The sequence below is a fragment of the Hyperoodon ampullatus genome (assembly GCF_949752795.1).
Source record: "Hyperoodon ampullatus genome assembly, chromosome: 10".
Classification (NCBI taxonomy): domain Eukaryota; kingdom Metazoa; phylum Chordata; class Mammalia; order Artiodactyla; family Ziphiidae; genus Hyperoodon; species Hyperoodon ampullatus.
In genome coordinates this window covers 37129410-37148628 of record NC_136923.1, presented here as the reverse complement: position 1 = coordinate 37148628, position 19219 = coordinate 37129410, and the positions used below count along the sequence as shown (strand labels likewise).

The 19219-nt window shown below is 56.2% G+C and overlaps 1 protein-coding gene across 1 annotated transcript; it reads right to left on the bottom strand.

Annotated features, from left to right (window-relative positions):
- Positions 1-6283: 6283 nt before the first annotated feature.
- Positions 6284-15340, bottom strand: SEMA3G (semaphorin 3G; the record flags this gene model as incomplete). Its single annotated transcript, XM_079712842.1, has 16 exons — positions 6284-6730; positions 8067-8206; positions 8519-8747; positions 9483-9524; positions 10173-10264; positions 10359-10590; positions 10907-11051; positions 11332-11401; positions 11493-11607; positions 11808-11953; positions 12189-12305; positions 12434-12524; positions 12805-12924; positions 13114-13176; positions 13291-13451; positions 15232-15340. 16 exons carry the CDS (start codon positions 15338-15340, stop codon positions 6284-6286), a joined length of 2319 nt encoding a protein of 772 aa, XP_079568968.1.
- Between the last annotated feature and the right edge of the window lie 3879 nt (positions 15341-19219).

Genomic DNA, 19219 nt, shown 5'->3' with positions numbered 1-19219 from the left:
CCAAGGGGAATGGGTAATATGATTCTGTTCCTCTTCTGCCCTACCCTCCTGCTGCACACACACACACACACACACACACACTCTCTCTCTCTCTCTCTCTCTCTCTCTCTCTCTCTCTCTCTCTGACATCAGGGCCTTTGGTTGGTGGTTCAAAGGCTCAAACTTCCTGTTGGCAGGGCAGGAGATTGCTATGAGAAACAGCACCTCCATTGGCCCTGACCCCAGGGACACAACGTCAGCTCCCTGTGTGCTTCCAGGCTGACTGGAGGTGAATTGCAGCATCACAAGGGCTCCTAGGTATGAGAAGGCTCCCTAACAGGCTAAGCCAGGGAGCCCCATTCCAGAGGCGTGGGCTATTTGCAAGGGCCTCATGCCTTGTACATTTTTTCCAAAAAGCAACATGGCAATTGCAGGCCATAAACCAAAGAGTTGATGTTTTTCAGAAAATAATCTCACTTTTCCCTAGCAAACCACCTCTAGCCCTGGGGTCTCTGAGCGGTGTGACAGCATGAGGCCTCCACAGAGGGAGTGAAGCCCAGGAGCTTCTCCACCTTGTCTTTGGTATAAACTTGTTCCTTGGGCCTGCCCTGAAGTGCACCTCTAATAAACAGGAAGACATCTGCGCCATCAATGTCTGTCCCTCACAGAGCATCTGAGACCTGTCTGGGCCATCAAAGCCATCCCCAGCCCCCAGGAGCATTCTGGAGGGGAACCTAGTCTCTCCAGAAACAATTCCCCATTGTGTCCCCTCACTTGGAAATCATAGATATGTTAACAGGCCCTTACATTTAGGCAGGTCCTGCCCTGGCTTTGTGCTAGTGTGTTGTTTTTTCTTCCCTGAACAATGTCCTTTCCAGTAGGGCCAGCCGTTCACACCATTGTCTGAGACCCTTTGGACTACAGGAAACAGCACCAGATTCTTATCAGCTGGGGGGGTGGGGTGGGGTGGGGGCAGAGTGAACAGATGAGGTCATGCCCATAAAGCAAGCTGCTGGTCTGCCATGTCATTCTTCTATACCTTTATCTGTGAGAGCAGAAACCCCTTGTCCTTCTAACAGGCAAATCTGGGCTTTAAGTGTCTCTAATACTGTCTCCTCCATTTGATGGCAGACACTTGGACTCTGCTTTAGGTCTCTTGATTCACTTTGGAATCCTCTCCAGCCCACAACTGTCCCCTTGCCCTGGTCTTCCATCTCTGCCCAATGGGATGTTCTTGGCGGTGAAACACACCCCATTGGGATGGATTAGGGTGTGCTCCAGTCATCTTCCTCCCTGGGGGAAAGGGGTCAAAACTGGTCACCTGAGTCCTCCTCATAGCAGAATCCCTGAGTGCAAGCTACTATTTGACTGCTGGAGGCCTGGTGTGAGGATGAAGGTGAGCATCCCTTTCAAGGCCTCCCTGGAGACTGTGCAGCATTTCCAATCCTCAGTGGAGAATGACTTTTTTAAAGGCATCATTGATGAACCAGGAGTTTCCTTAATGAAAATCCAGTGGGGAAAGTGAAAGGTTTCATTAGGACACAGCCTCTAAGGAAGAGGGGGCCAGCAGTGGTACCCACACAAAGGCGGGCTGGGGCTGGGCAGTGGGAAGTGGGCACAGGGCCACAGCTGCTGTTACTTCATCTCCTGTGCACCAGGAGGGTGGGTGAGTCCGGAAGAGGAGCCAGGGTGGGGGTCCAACAAACCTTGAGCTCTTTAGCAGGTATTATATCCAAACCTAGGCCCACTCATTCCTTCTTTCCACACACCAGGGCCAAGTTTTTAAAAAAAAATCTCAGAAATCCCTGGGGATTTGATCCTGGTGTGTGTTGAACTTTCTCCTTGCCAGAGCCCCTGCAGACTAGTACTTGGGTGAGGCTGGGGTTAATCCTTAACTCGGGTAGAAATTGGTCTGTTTCTGAGCAACTGTCTGCTACTTGTAAGGAGATGTGGCTGGCTGGAGACACCTCAGTTTGCTGGACTGCAGAGGCACGAGAGAGTTCTCTGCGACCCACCTGGCTCTAGCTGCATCTGGGGCATTGCGAGCCCACAGAGCAGATAACCTGGCAGGAGAGAGACCTGCCTCCTGATGGCTGCTGCCTGCCCACTCCTGAAACTGGAGGATTCTAGGGGTGTCTGGGACCCGACCCAGGCTTAGCTGAATGAAAGGGAAGCACAGAAGCCATTTGAGAAAGTGAAAAGGGCTGTTTTCCGCCCTTATTCTGCCCCTCACCTTTCCTTAGAAACTAGTCTTTTGGACTGCAGGACAGCCACAAGCTTGGGGTGAATCCCAGCCCTCCACAGTGGACGATGCCAGACACAGGAGGAGCAGGAAATGGGCTGGGGAGGCAGGCTGGGTGTGGGAGAACAGGAGCCAGAGGCAAGGCAGAGTCCAGGCCCAAGGGACAGCAGACTGGCAGCTTGGCAGCCCTGGCCCTGGGGTGGCAGGTCCTGCTCTGGTGCCAGCCATGGGAAACCAAGATGTGGCTATTCCATCTGCGAAGTCAGGGGCTCCAGAGTTTACAGGCTTAGAAGGCAGAGATTAATAAATTAATCTCAAATGTAAAGGGAGGGAATTAATCTAACCAGCATTTTCCCAAAGTATGCTCTTCAAAACATTAGAAACATGAGGTGGTAACTGCTCCATGGGAAAAAAAAAAGGATAGAGGGCCACATGTTTTGGAGGATCATGTAGCACATAGTAGGCATGCCAATTAATGAGAAATCATCACGAGCTCCTCAGGGATTTCACAGGGCAAGCAAGCAGGCAGTGCACAGCTCTGTAGGGGCTAAGGGGAGAGAAATCCCATGTTTATTTGACCACTGTCGAGGATCTCATGAGACAGTTGTCCCAAAGGACAACTTTTGACTAGCCCTTTTCTTGAAGCCCCTTTCCAGTTCTAAACCTGTTTGGGAAATCATGAAACAAGACCAAAGACCAGGGGAAGTATGAGACTTAGAGGAAAAAGCTGGGAGAGGAAGACAGAGTGAAATCCCTGAGGCAGGAAATAGGGCTGGAGATGAGGGTGGTGGTGAGGGGCTGGGGGAAGTCCAGGCCCAAGGGGTCTTCAGAGTGTGGGGGGTGGTGACGTGGGAGCAGAGGCACCATGCACCCCAGGGGAGAAGGGGGCTCTGAGGTTGCATTCACACAGCCTCCCAGCCCAGCACTCCACACCAAATGGTGCTCTGATGATGCTTCTCAGATGGGTGGTGATGGCCCGAGGCGGGGCAACAGGGTTTCACTTTCTGCGAGGCCTGGGTGCTTGTGCAGGGTCCAGGAGGAGAAAGCAGGGGTCCTGCTCCAGGGCCTGGGCTGCAAGATGGAACTGATGACTGTTAAGCCCCCTAGTCCATAGCACAGATTGAGGAGGCCATCCAAGCAAGAGGCTAATCTCTGTGGTGAGGTGGGGTGATGTCCCTCCCATCTTTAAAGAACCCCTGCCTTTTCCCATCTCCCTCCAGCACCAGTGGAGTCTGCTCTTTGGGCAGGAGCATGATGTCACTGGGGGAGTGGGGCTGGGGGAGAGGCGTCTCCTGCATCCTGCCCCGTAGGCCAGACTCTGGGGCTCCCCCTTCTCTGCCAAAGCTGCAGCTCCCACAGCACAGCCTGGCCCCCCAGGCAAGAACATAGTGGTCTTAATATACGTTGGTATGTGGCTGATGAAACAGGCACCAGGCCAAGTGTCGCTATCACAAAGTCAAGTGTTATTGTGAAAAAGGAGCAGTGCTGCCTACGTGCCCAGCTGCCCTTTGCCAGCATTTTTTTCCCTGGCTCAAGGTCTTCCTGAAGTTCCAAGAAGTCTCAGAAGCCCGTGGGACAGGATTTTCCTAATTTAATAAGCAATCTCAGCTTCATAGGCAAAGCCCTCTGACTCCTTCCTTCCTCTGATACCCATCTCCTTCCCGTCTAGAAAATGCCACCCAGGGTGGTTTCTCCCTCCTGGAAAGGACAGGGAAAGCCCCTCATTTCCAGCTCACACAAATGGCATCAGTTAATTTAGTACAGAAATACACAGATACAATAATGGTAATAATTATGTTATATAAGTATTAACTTCATTCCTTTCCTTGCAGGTTGTGTGGAAAACCCCTGCGCTATCCTCACCAGCTCTCAGGGGCGGTGACGATAAAAAGAACAATAGTAATTATGAGAAGCGTTCTTTGAAGACAGAGAAACCACAAGGCTCATCTCAACATATGAATACAAAAATAGAATTCACACATAGAAGCATTTCCAGGAGTGAATAACACACGGTACCGTGGAGGCGGGGTTGGGGGAGGTATGGACCAGTAGAAGCTGTCCATAATTTTCCAAGCGCAGGTGTTCCTTGTTCAGGATTTTTAACTCCTTCTCCCTCTGTTTTCCAAAGTAACTTCCCCAGGGGACCCAGCCTAGCGGCCAGTGCAGAGCCTGGGATAGAGGGGCAGAGCTGGCTGCAGCTCTGACACCCATTCCTGGGGCTCTGCGCTGTCTCCCCACCCTCTTCCATGGCCTCTCTCTCCTCCTCCCACCATGGTCCTCCTCCTCTGCTTTTACGTGCTGACATCCCAGCCACAGCTACCCCAGGCCAGAGGCTTCCCAAAGTGCTGTCAGGTTAACCTTAGTGCTTCTGGTTCACTCACTGTGTAAAGAGGGGAAGAGGGGCCTTTTTCGGACCCCAGTTCTCTAGAGGTGGTAGGGGCTGGGGGGTTAGGGGAAGGAGTGCGGGGGTGGCTCGGATCAAATCCAAGGCAGACAGAGTCTGGGTTTGAGTTCAGTGGGGCAGGAAGCCCTGTCTTGCTTTTTATCTGTTTTCTCCTCCTTCCTTCATCTTGGTTTTTAACGGAGGGAATCTCAAACCTGATGCTCTTGTCTCCCTCCTGTCGGTTTTGTGCGTCACTGACTTGTTCACATGCAGGCTGGGAACAACTTTTCATTTAGTCCTCCTCCTCCTCCCCCTCCCTGCTCCCCAGCCCAAGAAACACATTACTGCTGATGGCAAAAACACCTCCCTACACGCCCAGACAGATTGCGTCCTGGCCACCTGAGCCAGCAGCACCCCCAAGAACCAGCAGGACTTAGAAGCTTCCCCCTACATTTTTTTTCCCTTGAAAGAAAAAAAGACTTCATAAATGAACCATCCATGATAAACCCTTATTTAGCAGAAACCAAAGATCCCAGGGTGGGAAACATCTGGCTCCCGGGCTAATTGATGCCTTCTGGAGTCCTTGAGAATGCCCGCCCCTGGGTCCCATAGGCGGTCCTAGGGTCTCCCACCCTCTCCCCATCTCAAAAGCCTCAATCTTCTGTGGCCTCCCAGGCAAAGCCCTGCCCCTTGTCCTGACCACCAGCTGCAGCTTGCTCCCAGAACTGCCACGTCCCCACCCTCCCAGGCTGCGGGTCAGCGTGCATTGCCCTGGGAAAGATAGCCCCCCCTCCTCCAAACACCCCACACTTCCCCAGCTCCCCTCTCCCTATCTCTAGTCCACAGAGTTTGGGGATAACATTCTCCTAGAATGCACCCCCTCCCTGCTCATCAACATGGAGACCCTGATGGTGGGGAGGGGCAATCCCATCAGGAGGTGTGGGCATCCCAGGAAACCTGGCCTGGCTGCTCCGAGACCCAATGAAGGGATGTCAGGCTGGGAGGTCCAGACCATCCGCAGGTCCCAGGGAGCTCTAGTAGTCTACGCTTCTGTGATTCTGAGGTGCAGAAGAGGGGTTGTGCAGTGGCAGGGAATTACCAAGGTATCAGGGCATAAAGTGTGAGGGGGTCTTGCTGTTCCACCTTCTCAGCGCCTCCACTTTCCCTCCCCACCTCAGTCAGGGTAGGTCTTCTTAGCAGGTACTAGCTTAGGGGCAACTTCCACTCTCCTCAGCTGCCTGAGGGCCCCCAGCCCAGACACCTCCTCAGCTGCACCCACACACCCAGTCTAAGGGTCACTCAGAATGGCCATTGTTCTGCAGGCTGGGTAAAAATCACCCAGCCCTCTTGCCTCCGGCACAAGTGGAAATGTGCTCTGGGGGCCTCATTCAAGAACAAATAGCAGGCCCACTGGAGTTGCCAGCAGCCGGAGGATGCTGGCTCCAGCCTGGGACTGAGAGCACAGAGAGCGGCAGGGAACAGGCCCAGGACACAAGGCCCTCCATCAGGCCCTAGCCTATCCTGTGGATTGCCTGGTAGGGGTCTGGGGGCAGAGATTCCCATCTCTAAGAGGCAATCAGGCATGTTGGCCCCCTCTGCCCTAGCTGGGTGGGTGGGAGAGGCTGGGGGCTTCTGCTGGCCACTTGGCCCATCCCGACCACGCCCTCCTCCTCACTCTTCTATGTGGCCTCCACCTCCCGGGGTGTCCGATTACGCTCGGCTTGCACCCGGCTCTTTACCTTCTTGCCTAGTTCCAGCCCCACCCAGCTCTTGCCCTTGGCCTGTTTGCTGCGGCCTCGGCTGCGGGAGGGGCACCACACACGCTCACAGTACTCATCCACCCGGGGCAGGTTGGCGAAGCCGATGAGCTGCAGGATGTCCTTATACCAGGCCTTGGAGGGGGTGGAGGCCGGGCCTCCTTGGACGGCAGGCTCCTCTGGCCTCGGCTCCCAGGGGAACAGAGTGTCAAGCTGTGCAGCCATGATCACCTCCAGAGCCAGGCGGACCACCACCTGGGAGAAGCCATGCTCCAGCGTCATGCAGGTGTAGGTGCCCGCATCCAGGCGGTTGAGCCTGCGGAACAGCAGCCCCTGTTCCGTTTGCAGGACGCGCTCATCTGTCTTCACCTGCTGGGGGTGTGGGAGGGCGTGAGGGCGCCTGGAGCAGGGCCTGCACCATCAGCTTCTCTGCCCCTGCTTTTCCAAATTTGCCATCTCAGGGCTCATTCTCCCCTTCCCAGCAGCTTGGCCGGCTCAGCATCCTCGACCGTGAGCTAATTGCAGGCAGGGACCCACCTTCCCATAATCCAGGACAGGGCCTTCTCAAAGATTTGACTGACTGGCTTCTCCCCTACTCAGAGCTCTGGATCCCCTGTCTTGGCCTTGGGGGGCCCTGGCACATATTCCCAGGGAACAGAGGGTTAAAGAGTATTTATGGGCTTTTACTCAGGGGGGCTATACCCCCAGACCCAGGACAAGAACTCCCCTCCATTCTACACACACACACATACACACACACACACACAGCCCTCCCTGTCTTGGTCTGCATTGCCCACTCCCCCCACAGTGCAGGGCCCACAGCCCCATCACAGCGTAGGAGGTGGAACACGGCTCCGATCCAGCCCCGTCTCTGGCCTGGACCCTGTCTGGGCTTTAGTCCGCACATGTGTACTTTGAGGCAGCACTGCTTGGGTGGTGAGTGTTGTGTAACTCCATCTCATCGCTCCCCTGCCCCTTCCTCCCTGGGGGAGCCTTCTCAGTGCCCAGCCCAACAGCTGTCCCAAGGCTGGCCTCCTCCAGTTCTCAATCTGGAAGGAGAGCCCCTCCTGTAATCAACCCACTCCCTCCTCTTCCCTACCCGTGGGAGTGGCTTGCGAATGGTTCTTCACCCTGCCCCCACCCACACCCAGCCTCAGGCCCCAGACTGAAGCCATCTCTGGGCTTGACAGACTTTTCTGGATGGGGGAGGAGAGGGTCTAGGCAGACAGCTGGACTCCAGGGAGGACGTGTGGGGCCAGGCAGTGTGTGAGTGTGTGTGTGTGGTAGAGGTGTGTGTGCAAGGGCCAGTGATCAGGAACCCAGGCCTAAGGCAAAGGAGGACCAAGAACCCCTGGGGAAGAGACCCCTTCGAAGACGAGCCATATGTGTAAGCATGGGGGCCTTCCTGACCAGCCTAGACCCCTTCCCTCTCTTCTATCTCTGTTACCCCGCTCTCAGACAGAGCCCAGCTCAGTGCCCAGGAGTTTGTGGGCTCCCTGTCACTGGAGAAGTTCTACCACATCTGGCCTGGGTGTTCCCAGATGGCAGGAACAGGGGCACCTCCTTCTAGCACCCCAAGGGCTTTAATACATACTTTTCTTAAGTTGATCTTGGCAAGTTCCCCCCAGAGTTCATGGAGGGGTGTGACCTCAGGACACAGGCAGGCTGGAGCCAGGGTCCTCGCTCACCTGGTCAGGCCGCTCACCTGGTCAGGCCTCTCGTCCCCTGGCCTCTGTAAGAACCAGCGCACAGCGGCCTGGGGGGACTTGGGCAGGCACTCCAGGAAGGTGCTGTTGTGCTCTGTGCCATAGATTGTGGTGGTCGCCACGAGTCCCGCAGTCTCCTCTGGAAGGATTTGGAGGTGGGCTCAGCTCAGGAACTATAGGACCCCTGGGACCACCCACTGACTCCCTCAGCCCAGGAGCCCCCATGAATGCGACAGGGACCTAGGTGTCTAGTGATCCCTAAGCTGCTCACTCTGCCCAAAGACCCTAACCCATATGCTGACAGGAGCTGCCCACATATGGAAACTGAGGACTGCCTGTTACTACAAGAACGGCCTGAGGCCATACTTCACAAGGGTCAAGCCCAGGCCACAGGGGTGAGTGGGGGCCCTGTGAGAGCCCAGCTGGCGCCCCCATGCCAGCTGCCACTCACCCTCCTGGCTCTGGCCCAGGCACTGCAGGGCAGGGTTGCCATGCCGGATGTCCTGCCGGCGGAACCGGTGCTTGCTGGTGCCGGGCCGGTAGCGGGTACAGGAGGCACCATCCCAGGCACAGTACGGATCCCGGGCCAGGCAGCACTCTGCACAGGCACTGCCGTAAGTCTCACACTGGTGCAGCTGCAACCGGGCCACGCCCAGCCTCGAGCCCACGTACAGCATTTGCTGGGAGGAACATAGGCAGAGCCCAAGGTGAGCCTGTGCTCTGCCTAGAAGCAGCTAGGCTCTCAGCTCCCTTGGCTTTCCTGAGACCCCTCACATTTGCAAGAGTCTTCCAGAACCTCTTGAGTGCATTCCCAGAAGAAAAAATGTTTATCACCCACCTGATCTACATCAGATCCTATGCTAGGACGTGTAGTGAATGGGGCACACCTGGGGTCTTTTCTCTAAGGGGCTTCTCCAGACCCTCCCAGCAGCAGACCTTTGCCCTCTACCCCAATGGCCTTTATCCTGTCTTGCCCCTGACTTTGGAGGTGAGCTCTGCTTTAAGCAATCCCAGTACAAAAGTTGAGATTTACCCAAAGATGAACTGGGGCAGATGAACTTGGGGAGATTTTGCCACTTGCAAAAGGACACACAGCAGGCCTCTAAAATCTATTTGATTTAAAATCTGGATCTTGTTTTCAAGCACGTTTTTGTCTCCCCTGAGGAACTGACCTTTGTGGATCTCCCCTTATCTGAACACATGCTCACTTACTCCGGGCCTCCCGCTCCCACTGGTTTCATGCGTGGGAATCTCAGCTCCCAGGTGAACTCTCAACCCTCATTGCAGGGCTTAATCAGGCAGCCCCAGGGCCTGCTGTGACTCAGCTTTCCATCAGACAACAGCAGTGCTCAGGGAAACTTCAGGAGACAAGTGGAGAGGAAGGAGGAGTGGGAAGAGATGGCAGCTACTCTTACCCTTTTGACGGAGATCTCCATCTCAGTGATGGGTGTTGGCACCTGGGAAAGAAGCAAGACCTCCCCTGCATCCCTGTTTTCAGCCTCTTCCAGACTTTGGACCCTGTCTGGGCTTTTTTTTCCCAGGTCAGTGCACTCCCTGGCAACTAAGGCCAGACAGTCTCTCCAACGTCAGAAAGGTCCTGTCTCCCTGGCTGGCCTCCAGCCAGGCTTGGCTACAAGCACAAAGCTCTGGTGTCCCCTCCCACAGTCCTGTTCCCCAGCAATGAGGCAGCTGTCCCAAATCACCCATCCCATGTGGGGAAGCACAACAGTTCCCCAAACACAGATGATCCCCTGTCTGACTCTAGAGAGGGGTCAACAGAACCCCTTGGGGACTTGGGGTGTCAGCCGCCCCTCAGTGCAACTTGAGCCTGGCAGGGCTTTGTCAAGGAGTGATCGCCTTGGCCATCCCTCACTGGGCCCCCCGACTCTCAGCTCACAGACTGCATCTCCAGGCCCTGCAGTCATTTAGAAGCATCGGCAAGGCCTCTGCAGTAGTGAGCGTCATCACTTTCACTCCCCACTGGCCACAGGTTCAGTACAGCAGGCCCATCTCCCTCCTGTACTTTGCTCCTGCTTTCTCGTAGCCAGGCCTAGACGCAGGGACGGGGCTTGAGGGGACCCTTCCCATCAGTTCCCCCCACTCACCTTAAACACCTGGAGCTCCTCCAGAACCACCTCCTCAGGTTCATCAGGGCCCCCCACCTGGAGGGCAATGACCTTGAGCACGGAGCCTGAGTCTGGAGCAGGGGAGGAGGGGTCAGTGGGAGAGGAAGGGGCAGCATAGGTCCTCACACACCTCCCCTGCCCGGCCACCCCACTCAGCCCACCCACCAGTCCCCAGGAAGATGACGTCATAGGACCCGTCCTCTGCCTCCACGCGGTCCACCACGATCTGACGCAACTGCTGGGCCAGGTGAGTTTTGACGAGGACGGGGCGACCCTGCCGAGGACGCACGGGCCGGAACATGAGTGGGTGGGCTCGGGCAAACTGCAGCACCTCATCCGGGTAGTCCTTGGTGCTGCCAAATGGTCGTCCTGGCTGTGCGGTCATCTTGCTGGGGCACTGTGGGCAGCAGCAAAGGGAGTGCCTGAAGCTTCCTGTGATGTCACATTCCCCACCCCAGTCTGTTTCTAGGCTCCACTGGCTGGGCACGCCAACCTCAGAGGGACCGCTTGTGGACCCTTCATGCTGTAGGAGAGACTCCTTGGTGTGGTCTGGGCTCTGCTGCCATCCTCACCCCACCCAGCCCAGCTGCTCTGGAGCCCCAGCTCAGCCGCTGCCTTGGGGCTGCACGCAAACACAGGCCTGTCCTCAGGCAGAGCCCCTCCTGGCATCTACTCAGCCCTCTTCCCTGCCCTGGTCCCAGGCAGATACTTACCACACCAGGACGGGGAAAGGGTACCTTGCCCGCATAGGCCCCCCACTGGTGCTGGGGACCATCTTGGTGGGCAAAGGGCCCCTTGAAGACCTCCCAGATATCAGCCATGTGGTACACGCAGACGGCATAGCCCTGGAACACAGCACTGCCAAGGGCGGACAGGGACAGTCAGGCCAGGGAGGCTGTCAGAGGCGGGAAGGGGGCAGCCTGGTTCCATAGGTAGGACAGAGGATGATGGTGCCTGCAGTCAGCAGAGACCAGAAAACGAGGACCCCCAGGCAGAGAGTACAGCCATGGAGTCACCGAGTCAGGGACAGAGATGGGGACCCATGGCGAGGCCAGATGTGAAGACAGGGGCTCAACAGGGGAGGCTGCAGTGCAGAGACGGGGCCAGGGGTGGAGGGGAGGGGAGGCCGTGTGCCCACCTGACCGTGCTGAACAGAGCGTACACCTCCAGGCTCTTCCCTGCATTGGGCCACAGCAGGAACACGTCCTCTGGAGACAGAAGGCCACGACCAATGCCTGCCACTCACTGGCTCTGAGCCCTCCCCAGCCCTCACCCAGCCTGCCCTGGCCATGCCCTTACCCAGTTGGTCAAAGTGGGTCTCGGCACCTCCAGGGCCTGGCACGGAGCAGAGCAGCCTGGCCTTGAGGAAGGTGCTCCATTTGCTCACCAGCACCCGCTGGCCGCCTGCGTCATTCTGGGAAGTGGGGGCCAGTCAGCCTTGGGTCCCAAGGACAGGCCCCTCCTCCTGTTCCTCCACCCTCACCCTTGTGGGGGAGTCATGGACGTCGGCTCCACACCCTCGCCTCAGTTTGCCTACTGCTACGGTTTGGGACAGGTCTGGGAAGGCACATACGGCCAGGATGTGAACCTCACTGTCCCTGCCACAGCTCTCACCACGCAGACGCGGCCCACGCGGCTGACAGTGACACGGCCCGGGCCTCCATCAGGTGAAGGGACTGTCTCCGAGAAGAAGAAGTACACCTTGTCATCGTCCTGGTCGGAGTTGTCAGGGATCCGGGTGGCCATCACAAACCTGGGCTCTGTAAGGTAACAGGGTGAAGCTGGTGGGGGCCTCACAGGGGAGGAACAGGGTGGGGGGTGAGCCAGTGAGGAGGGGAAGAGGTGCAGGGACCCCACTGGAGGCCGGAGTCCCAGGCAGTGAGTGGGGATGGGCTGCCACTCTGGTCCCTACTCCAGCATCAGCTCTCCCACCTCCCTGCCAGTGCCAGGGGCAGACCCCAGCCAGCCTTGCCCTCAGCAGACCCCTGGGCTCACCGTGCAGGAGGTTCTGGTCAGAGTCAGAACGCAAGGCCGGTCGGGGACCCCCACTCCGGAAGATCATGGCTTCACGCCCCAGGAAGTCAGCATTGAGGCCCGTGTACAGCTCCCCTCCTAGGGTGAGGGTAGGGGGCAGAGTCAGGGGAGGAGGGCCAGGCCCTGTACCCAGACCCCATCCCTTCCCAGTGACATCGGCCAGCTCCCACCCTTGTCATGCCCTCCCTGGCCTGGGCATCACCCACCTACAAAGGTGCTGGCGAAGGGGCGGCTGGGCTCGTGTGGGCACCTCCCCCGCCCACTTTCCACACTGCGGGGCTCCAGACGGAGCACATGCTGGGGAGAGGGAGGGAGGGAGGGAGGGAGAGGCGTCACCTAGGAAAGCGAAGCCAGCCCCCACCGGACCCAGGCAGCGGCCATCGCATGCGGCTGGAGAGTGGGGGTGGGCGGAAGGCGCCCTCATTCAGGACCTTGCCGGAAGGGTCAGCTCCCTGGCACAAAGGTGCCTTTCAGGCTCTGACCCCTCTGCCCTGACCCAGGCTCAATGGGGAGCGGTCAGACAACAGGGAGGAAATGTCACTGCTTCCCAGTCCCTTGCGGGGCTGCCCCGGCTCACCTCTCCACGATGCCCAACGGCAATGAGGGCGCAGGTTGGCTGGAAGGCACCAGTGCCACACGCCAGCAGGTGGGTCCGGTTGTGGGGCTGCAGCACCCTCACAAAGTTGGCACACTCCACCTAGGGGGAGGAGGGTGGTGGGGGGATGATCTAGGGCTGGGGGTAGATTCTTCAGCACCCTCAGGAGCCTTCAAGATCTGCTTCAAGTGGCCCCAGAACAGGCACCTGGGGAGCAGCCCCAGGCTCTCCTGGGGATCAGGGACTGGGTGTTGGTCATGGTGGGGGGCAGTCACTCCCGACATCACTCACCGAAGGATCTCTTCCCTTGCGAACACACTCCTCCCTTTGTCCGGGCTGCGGTGGCCACAGCACCTGAAACACAGCCTGTATGACCCCTGACCTCACAGCCTCAGTTGACCCAGCTGGCCTCCCATCTGGAGTTGCCCAGCTCTCAGACAGAGCCGCTTCCCAGTCAGTCCAGCTCACCTCCCGGGGATCCAGCCATGCCTGGTCCAGCCGCAGAGAGTAGATGGCATCGCGGCCGCCCAGAAACAGGTGGTCCCGGTACTCGTCCAGGTAGAGGGCCCGAAGGTCCAGGGAGCCCCGGGGACCCAGAAAGACAGCAGAGCGGTTGGCAGAAAGGAGGTCTAGGAGGGAGGGAGGGAGGGGGTCAGGGCCTGCTGCTCAGCCCACTTCTCTAGCCAATCTGTGGAGGTGGAGGGTCCCAGCTGTGCATTCACCGTCCCTGCCCCCACTCACATCTGGAAAATGTTTCCATGCAAGGGGTGCTGGAGGGCTTCAGGGAAATGACTCCTTGGGGGTGGGTGGGACAGGGGGCTCTGAGCCCCCCACCCAGCCCAGCCTACCCAGGGGCCTGCCCCCTACACCTTCACTCCGTGGCCTCCTGGTATTCAGTTAACATCTCCTTCCCCCTGGCCCATCTGTGCTCTACCCAGTCCCTAGGGAAGATGGCCCCACTGGCAGAACTTATGGCAGCAAGCTGGGTGAAGTTCTGGGAGAGCCTGGAGGAAGGGTGGGTGGTCTGAGCAGCGTGCAACGCTGACTCAGTGGGACAGGCAAATGGACTGGGGAGAGGGTTCCATCAGAGGGAGCGCCTGGCTAAGGCCTGGGTGTGGGAGAGGCCAGGTATGGCCAGGTGGATCTCTAGGCTCTGGTCCAGCGATAGGGCTAAAGAGGGTTTTCTCGTCCATAGACGCTGCCCACCCAGGCCCCAGGGATGGGGGTGGCTCTCTGGGGATGGTGACCCCAGGAGGTGGGGATCCTGAAGTAGGTCCTTGGGGTCCAGCTAGGTAGCTGGAAATGATGGGTGGGCAAGGGCAGAGCAGCAGGATGTGGTGGGAAGGGGCGATAGCCACCATTGAGAAGGCGAGGATCCAAGCCCAAAAGGTCATCCTCTCTATCCCCAAACACTCACTCTATCCCCAAACTCATTAACAGCCTCTTCCAGGAAGCCCTCCATGCCTGACAGTACTTTGGAGGAGATTTGCCCTATTTGAACCTTTTCTTGTAGCCGGACTTAGCCCAAAGCCACAGCTCCCAGGGCAGGACCACATTCCACAACCCCCAGCCCCCCGACCCCTGCCCTGACTCCCTTCAGACTCTCCAGAGTGGAGCCATGTTTCCTGCCTCCAACTCTCCAGAGAAGGCCTGGGTCTCCTTCCTTGGACTGGGGTTCCTGGGGGAAGGTGATCACTCCTCTGGTTTCCCCAGGAAGAAGAATCTGTGGAGAGCCTTTGTCTCATCTGATTCAGAAGAGGCCTGTGCCAGCTGCAGCACAACATATCAGGTTAGATCTGCAGAGGAACCTCCTGGGCCAGGATGGGCAAAGAAGGGAGGGTACAAAGAGCCTCGTGGATAGAGGGGAAGATGAAAGGTCAGCATTGCAAAGTGGGCTGCAAGAGGCAGGAGGGGGAACAGGGCTGGGGCATAGGGTGAGGGACCCCACTTCAGGGTGGACGAGAGGGACAGGATGCTGCCCTCTTCCCCACTGTCTGCCCTGGGCAAGGGGCCCAGCTGAGAGCAGACAGATGCTCCAGACCTGCCCTCTCTGCCTCCTCCCCATCTCTCTCTGCCCATCTCTGCTGAGGTCTCTCTCCTTTCCTCAGCAGTCCCCTCAGTTTCTCCCCCAGTGTGTCTCTGTCTCTCCCACCTCCACCCTGGCCATGTCTTCCAGGACCTGTCCCCCTCCCCCTGCCTTTCTCCCAGGCTCCTGACTCTGGCGGCCAGCCAGGAGCACATGCCAGGGAGTGACTGTAAAGTCCTTCCCACAGCCTGTGCTGGGAGTGACTGCATCCCTCCTGCTGTCAGAACAGACTGCCCTGGGCTGGCTGGGGTCCCATAGCTGGGGTATGGCAGGGTCCGGGGCTCCCAGGGACACACACACAAACAGGGTGCGCACTGCCCTACCTCGGTAGGAGAGCCGCAGGCGGGGCACGCTGTGGCCAGGGCTGAGGCTGCCGCCGCGAAGCAGGAGGCCCCACAGGAGGCAGCAGATGGCCCAGGCTGAGGGGGCCATGCTGGGGAACCGGGGCACCAAGCTGCTTGTAGAGCTGCCCTGGGTCCTGCCGCTGCCGCTGCCGCTGGTTGTAGTTTGCTCCGCTGCCGCCAGGCCTGCCACTTATAAGGCAACAGCTCCACCCCGTCCCAGGCCAGGAAGGCAGGGAGGAAGAGGGAGGGAGCAAGTGCCTTGCCATCCACCTGCAGCCTCTCATTCCACCTCACTGGCCCAGCTGATGCCTCTGTGTCAGAATAGCTAGTTCCCCATTTTGGGAGACTCCTTCCCAGCTGCGCTGTGGGTGGTTTATACAGAAATGTCCACAAACCCAAGTCCCTAAGCTCTAGCAAAATGTCAAAGGGGGAAATAGCTTGGAAGGGAGATCAGAGATCAGAGGTTGATGGGCTGGGTGGGTGGGGCAGCTGGGCTCTCTTTTGCTCCTTGCCCCTCTGGTGCCCATGACAGAGACCCCCACAGACTGATTCTGGGCCCCGGTCCCTGACACCAAGGGCCCAGCCCCCTGAAGTCTTGGTCAGGCTCCCCAGCTCCCCTGGCAGGGCCCGATTGCCTGGGGGGAGTCATTCCAGCCCAAGGGGCTGGATGGGGGACTTGAGGTCTGGCCACACTTCACAGATCTGAAATTGGCAATAGATGAATGCCCAGACTTCTCCACCCAGGCCTGTTCGTGTCTGGCCTCCAGGCCCCATCCCAGCTCACTGGGACAGGGAACAGGATTCACCCTGTGCCAGAGAAGCCCTTATTGCCCTGCCTCCCTCAGTCTCTAGTCCTCCCCGAGCCCCAGGGCCCAGAGCGTCACCAGGGAAGTGGTGGGTTCTTCCCAAGGGTGAAGGGAGGGTGCTCATGCCCCCACTCCCTCCGCTCTGAGCTCTGATCCAGGGGACAGGAGAGTCACAGAAGAGGCACAAGAGGGGAGATGGGGCTGAGGGGTTGAATAGGGCAAGTGAGGAGACCTCCCCCTCCACCCCCAACAGCAGCCCCTGTCTTCACCCTCCATAGCTGCCACCCCACCCCATTCCAGACCCCTACACTCAGAATCTGAGGCCTTGGGTGCTAAGATTTCCACCTTGAGCGAGAATCCTGGTGCTCCCAGGATTCTAGAAACTCCTTCAACTTACCAGCCCGGGCCCTCAGATGGTGGTCAGGAAACTTGGGGACATCAGAGAATGAAGGACATGGCCCAGGCCACACAGCAGCCTGAGAACAGGTCTTGCTCAGCCTTGAGAACAGGTCTTGCTCCTGGGACCCTCTCTTGCTTCTCAGGCTCCTGAGGGTACTGGGACCCCACCTCCCTTCCTATCTCATTCCTGAAAGAGAAACAGCTCAGTCTCTGAGTCAGCGTGAGAAGGACCCAGGGACCTGGAACCCTGTCTCCCTGTCCCCATCTCCCCTCAAAATATGCATGCCTCTTGACCTGGGATTGGGCAAAGTGCTACTCAGGGAGGCCACCTTGCCTCTGGATTCCCTGAAAAAACTTGGCCAAGGCCTTTCCCTCTCTGGGTCTCAGTCTCTTCCTTCCAGAGCCAGGGATCAGCCACCTTAGGTGTAACAGGTTCTATAAACTGGTGAGGGGTGATTGTGCAGCAGCTGCCATGATGGTGATCATATCCTGGGCCCTTGGAGGGGTGGAGCCCCTCTGTGTCCATCTCCCTGGGGAGATGTTTCAGCCTAGTAGCCCGGGCTGGGGGCCAACGTCTGGCTGGAGATTGAGCCAGACAGCCCCTCAACCAGCACGTGGCCACCGGCTGTGGGTGGGAGGCCCAACAACTCCTCAACCTGCCAGGCCACCCTGGGGATCTAAGCTCAGCCAGCCCCCAGCTGTGACTGCAGGAGAGGCCTGGGTTTACTGGAACAGGATGCGGGGGCAGCCCGTTCCACACTGCAGAAAAGCAGCCTGTGGCAGGGGCTAAACTTGTTGTGTGGCCTCGAGCAGGTGCTCTTCCTCTCTGGGTCTGGTTCCCAGTCTGGGAAGGGGGTAAGGATCTTCTGTAAAGATCTCTGCTTGCAGGGAATTCCCTGGCAGTCCAGTGGTTAGGACTCTGCAGGACTCCGTGCTTTCACTGCCAAGGGCCTGGGTTCCATCCCTGGTTGGGGAACTAAGATTCCACGAGCCGCGTGGCACAGCCAAAAAAAAATTAAGATCTCTGCTTGCTGGTTGCAGGTGGGAAAAAGACCCCAAGTGTGCCCTTGGTGTCTTGGATCAATGGACCCAGCCAAAGGCATCTTGTGCCATCTAATGGACAAAGTAGGAACTGCAGGAGGTCCCACAGCTGCCGGCTGTCTCAGGCCATGTGATGGGCAGCAGGGCCACCCAGCAGAAACTACACCCTCTTAGGACAGCAGGCAGTAACCAGACAACCTTAATAGAAAGAGGCAGGGGCAGTGGGAGATGCTCCAGTGATTGCTTCTTTTTAAAAATTTATTTATTATTTTTTCCTAAGTATAGTTGATTTACAATATTGTGTTAGTTTCAGATGTACAGCAAAGTGATTTGGAGATATACATACATATATATATATATATATATATATATCCTTTTTCAGATCCTTTTCCATTGTAGGTTACTATAAGATATTGAATATAGTTCCCTGTGCTATACAGTAAATCCTTTTTGTTTATTTTATATATAGTAGTGTGTGTCCCATACTCCTAATTTATCCCTCCTCCACCCTTTCCCCTTTGGTAATCATAATTTTGTTTTCTATGTCTGTGAGTCTGTATCTCTTTTGTAAATAAGTTCCTCTGTATTATTTTTTACATTCCACATATAAGTAATATCATTATTGTTTGTCCTGCTCTGTCTGACTTACTTCCCTCAGTATGATCATCTCTAGGTCCATCCATGTTGCTGCAAATGGCAATATTTCACTCTTTTTATGGCTGAGTAATACTCCATTGTGCATATATATATATATATATGTGTGTGTGTGTGTGTGTGTGTGTGTGTGTGTATATGCCACATTTTCTTTATCCATTCATCTGCCAATGGACATTTAGGTTGCTTCCATGTCTTGATTATTGTAAGCAGTGCTGCTATGAACATTGGGGTGCATGTATGTTTTCTTTTTTTTCATTTTTTTAATGTTTATTTTTTATTTATATATTTTTTCTTATTAGTCATCCATTTTATACACATCAGTGTATACATGTCAATCACAGTCTCCCAGTTCATCCCACCACCACCACCACCCCCTGCCGCTTTCTCCCCTTGGTGTTCATACGTTTTTTTCTCTACTTCTGTGTCTCAGTTTCTGCTCTGCAAAATGGCTCATCTGTACCATTTTCTAGGTTCCACCTATTTGTGTTAATATACGATATTTGTTTTTCTCTTTCTGACTTACTTCACTTTGTATGACAGTCTCTAGATGCATCCACATCTCTACAAATGACCCAATTTCGTTTCCTTTTATGGCTGAGTAGTATTCCATTGTTTATATGTACCACATCTTCTTTATCCATTCACCTGTCGATGGGCATTTAGGTTGCTTCCATGACCTGGCTATTGTAAATAGTGCTGCAATGAACATTGGGGTGCATGTGTCTTTTTGAATCATGGTTTTCTCTGGGTATATGCCCAGTAGTGGGATTGCTGGGTCATATGTTAATTCTACTTTTAGTTCTTTAAGGAACTGTTCTCCATAGTGGCTGTATCCATTTACATTCCCACCAACAGTGCAAGAGTGTTCCCTTTTCTCCACATCCTCTCCAGCATTTGTTGTTTGTAGATTTTCTGATGATGGCCATTCTAACTGGTGTGAGGTGATACCTCACTGTAGTTTTGACTTGCATTTCTCTAATAATTAGTGATGTTGAGCAGCTTTTCATGTGCTTATTGGCCATCTGTATATCCTCTTTGGAGAAATGTCTATTTAGGTCTTCTGC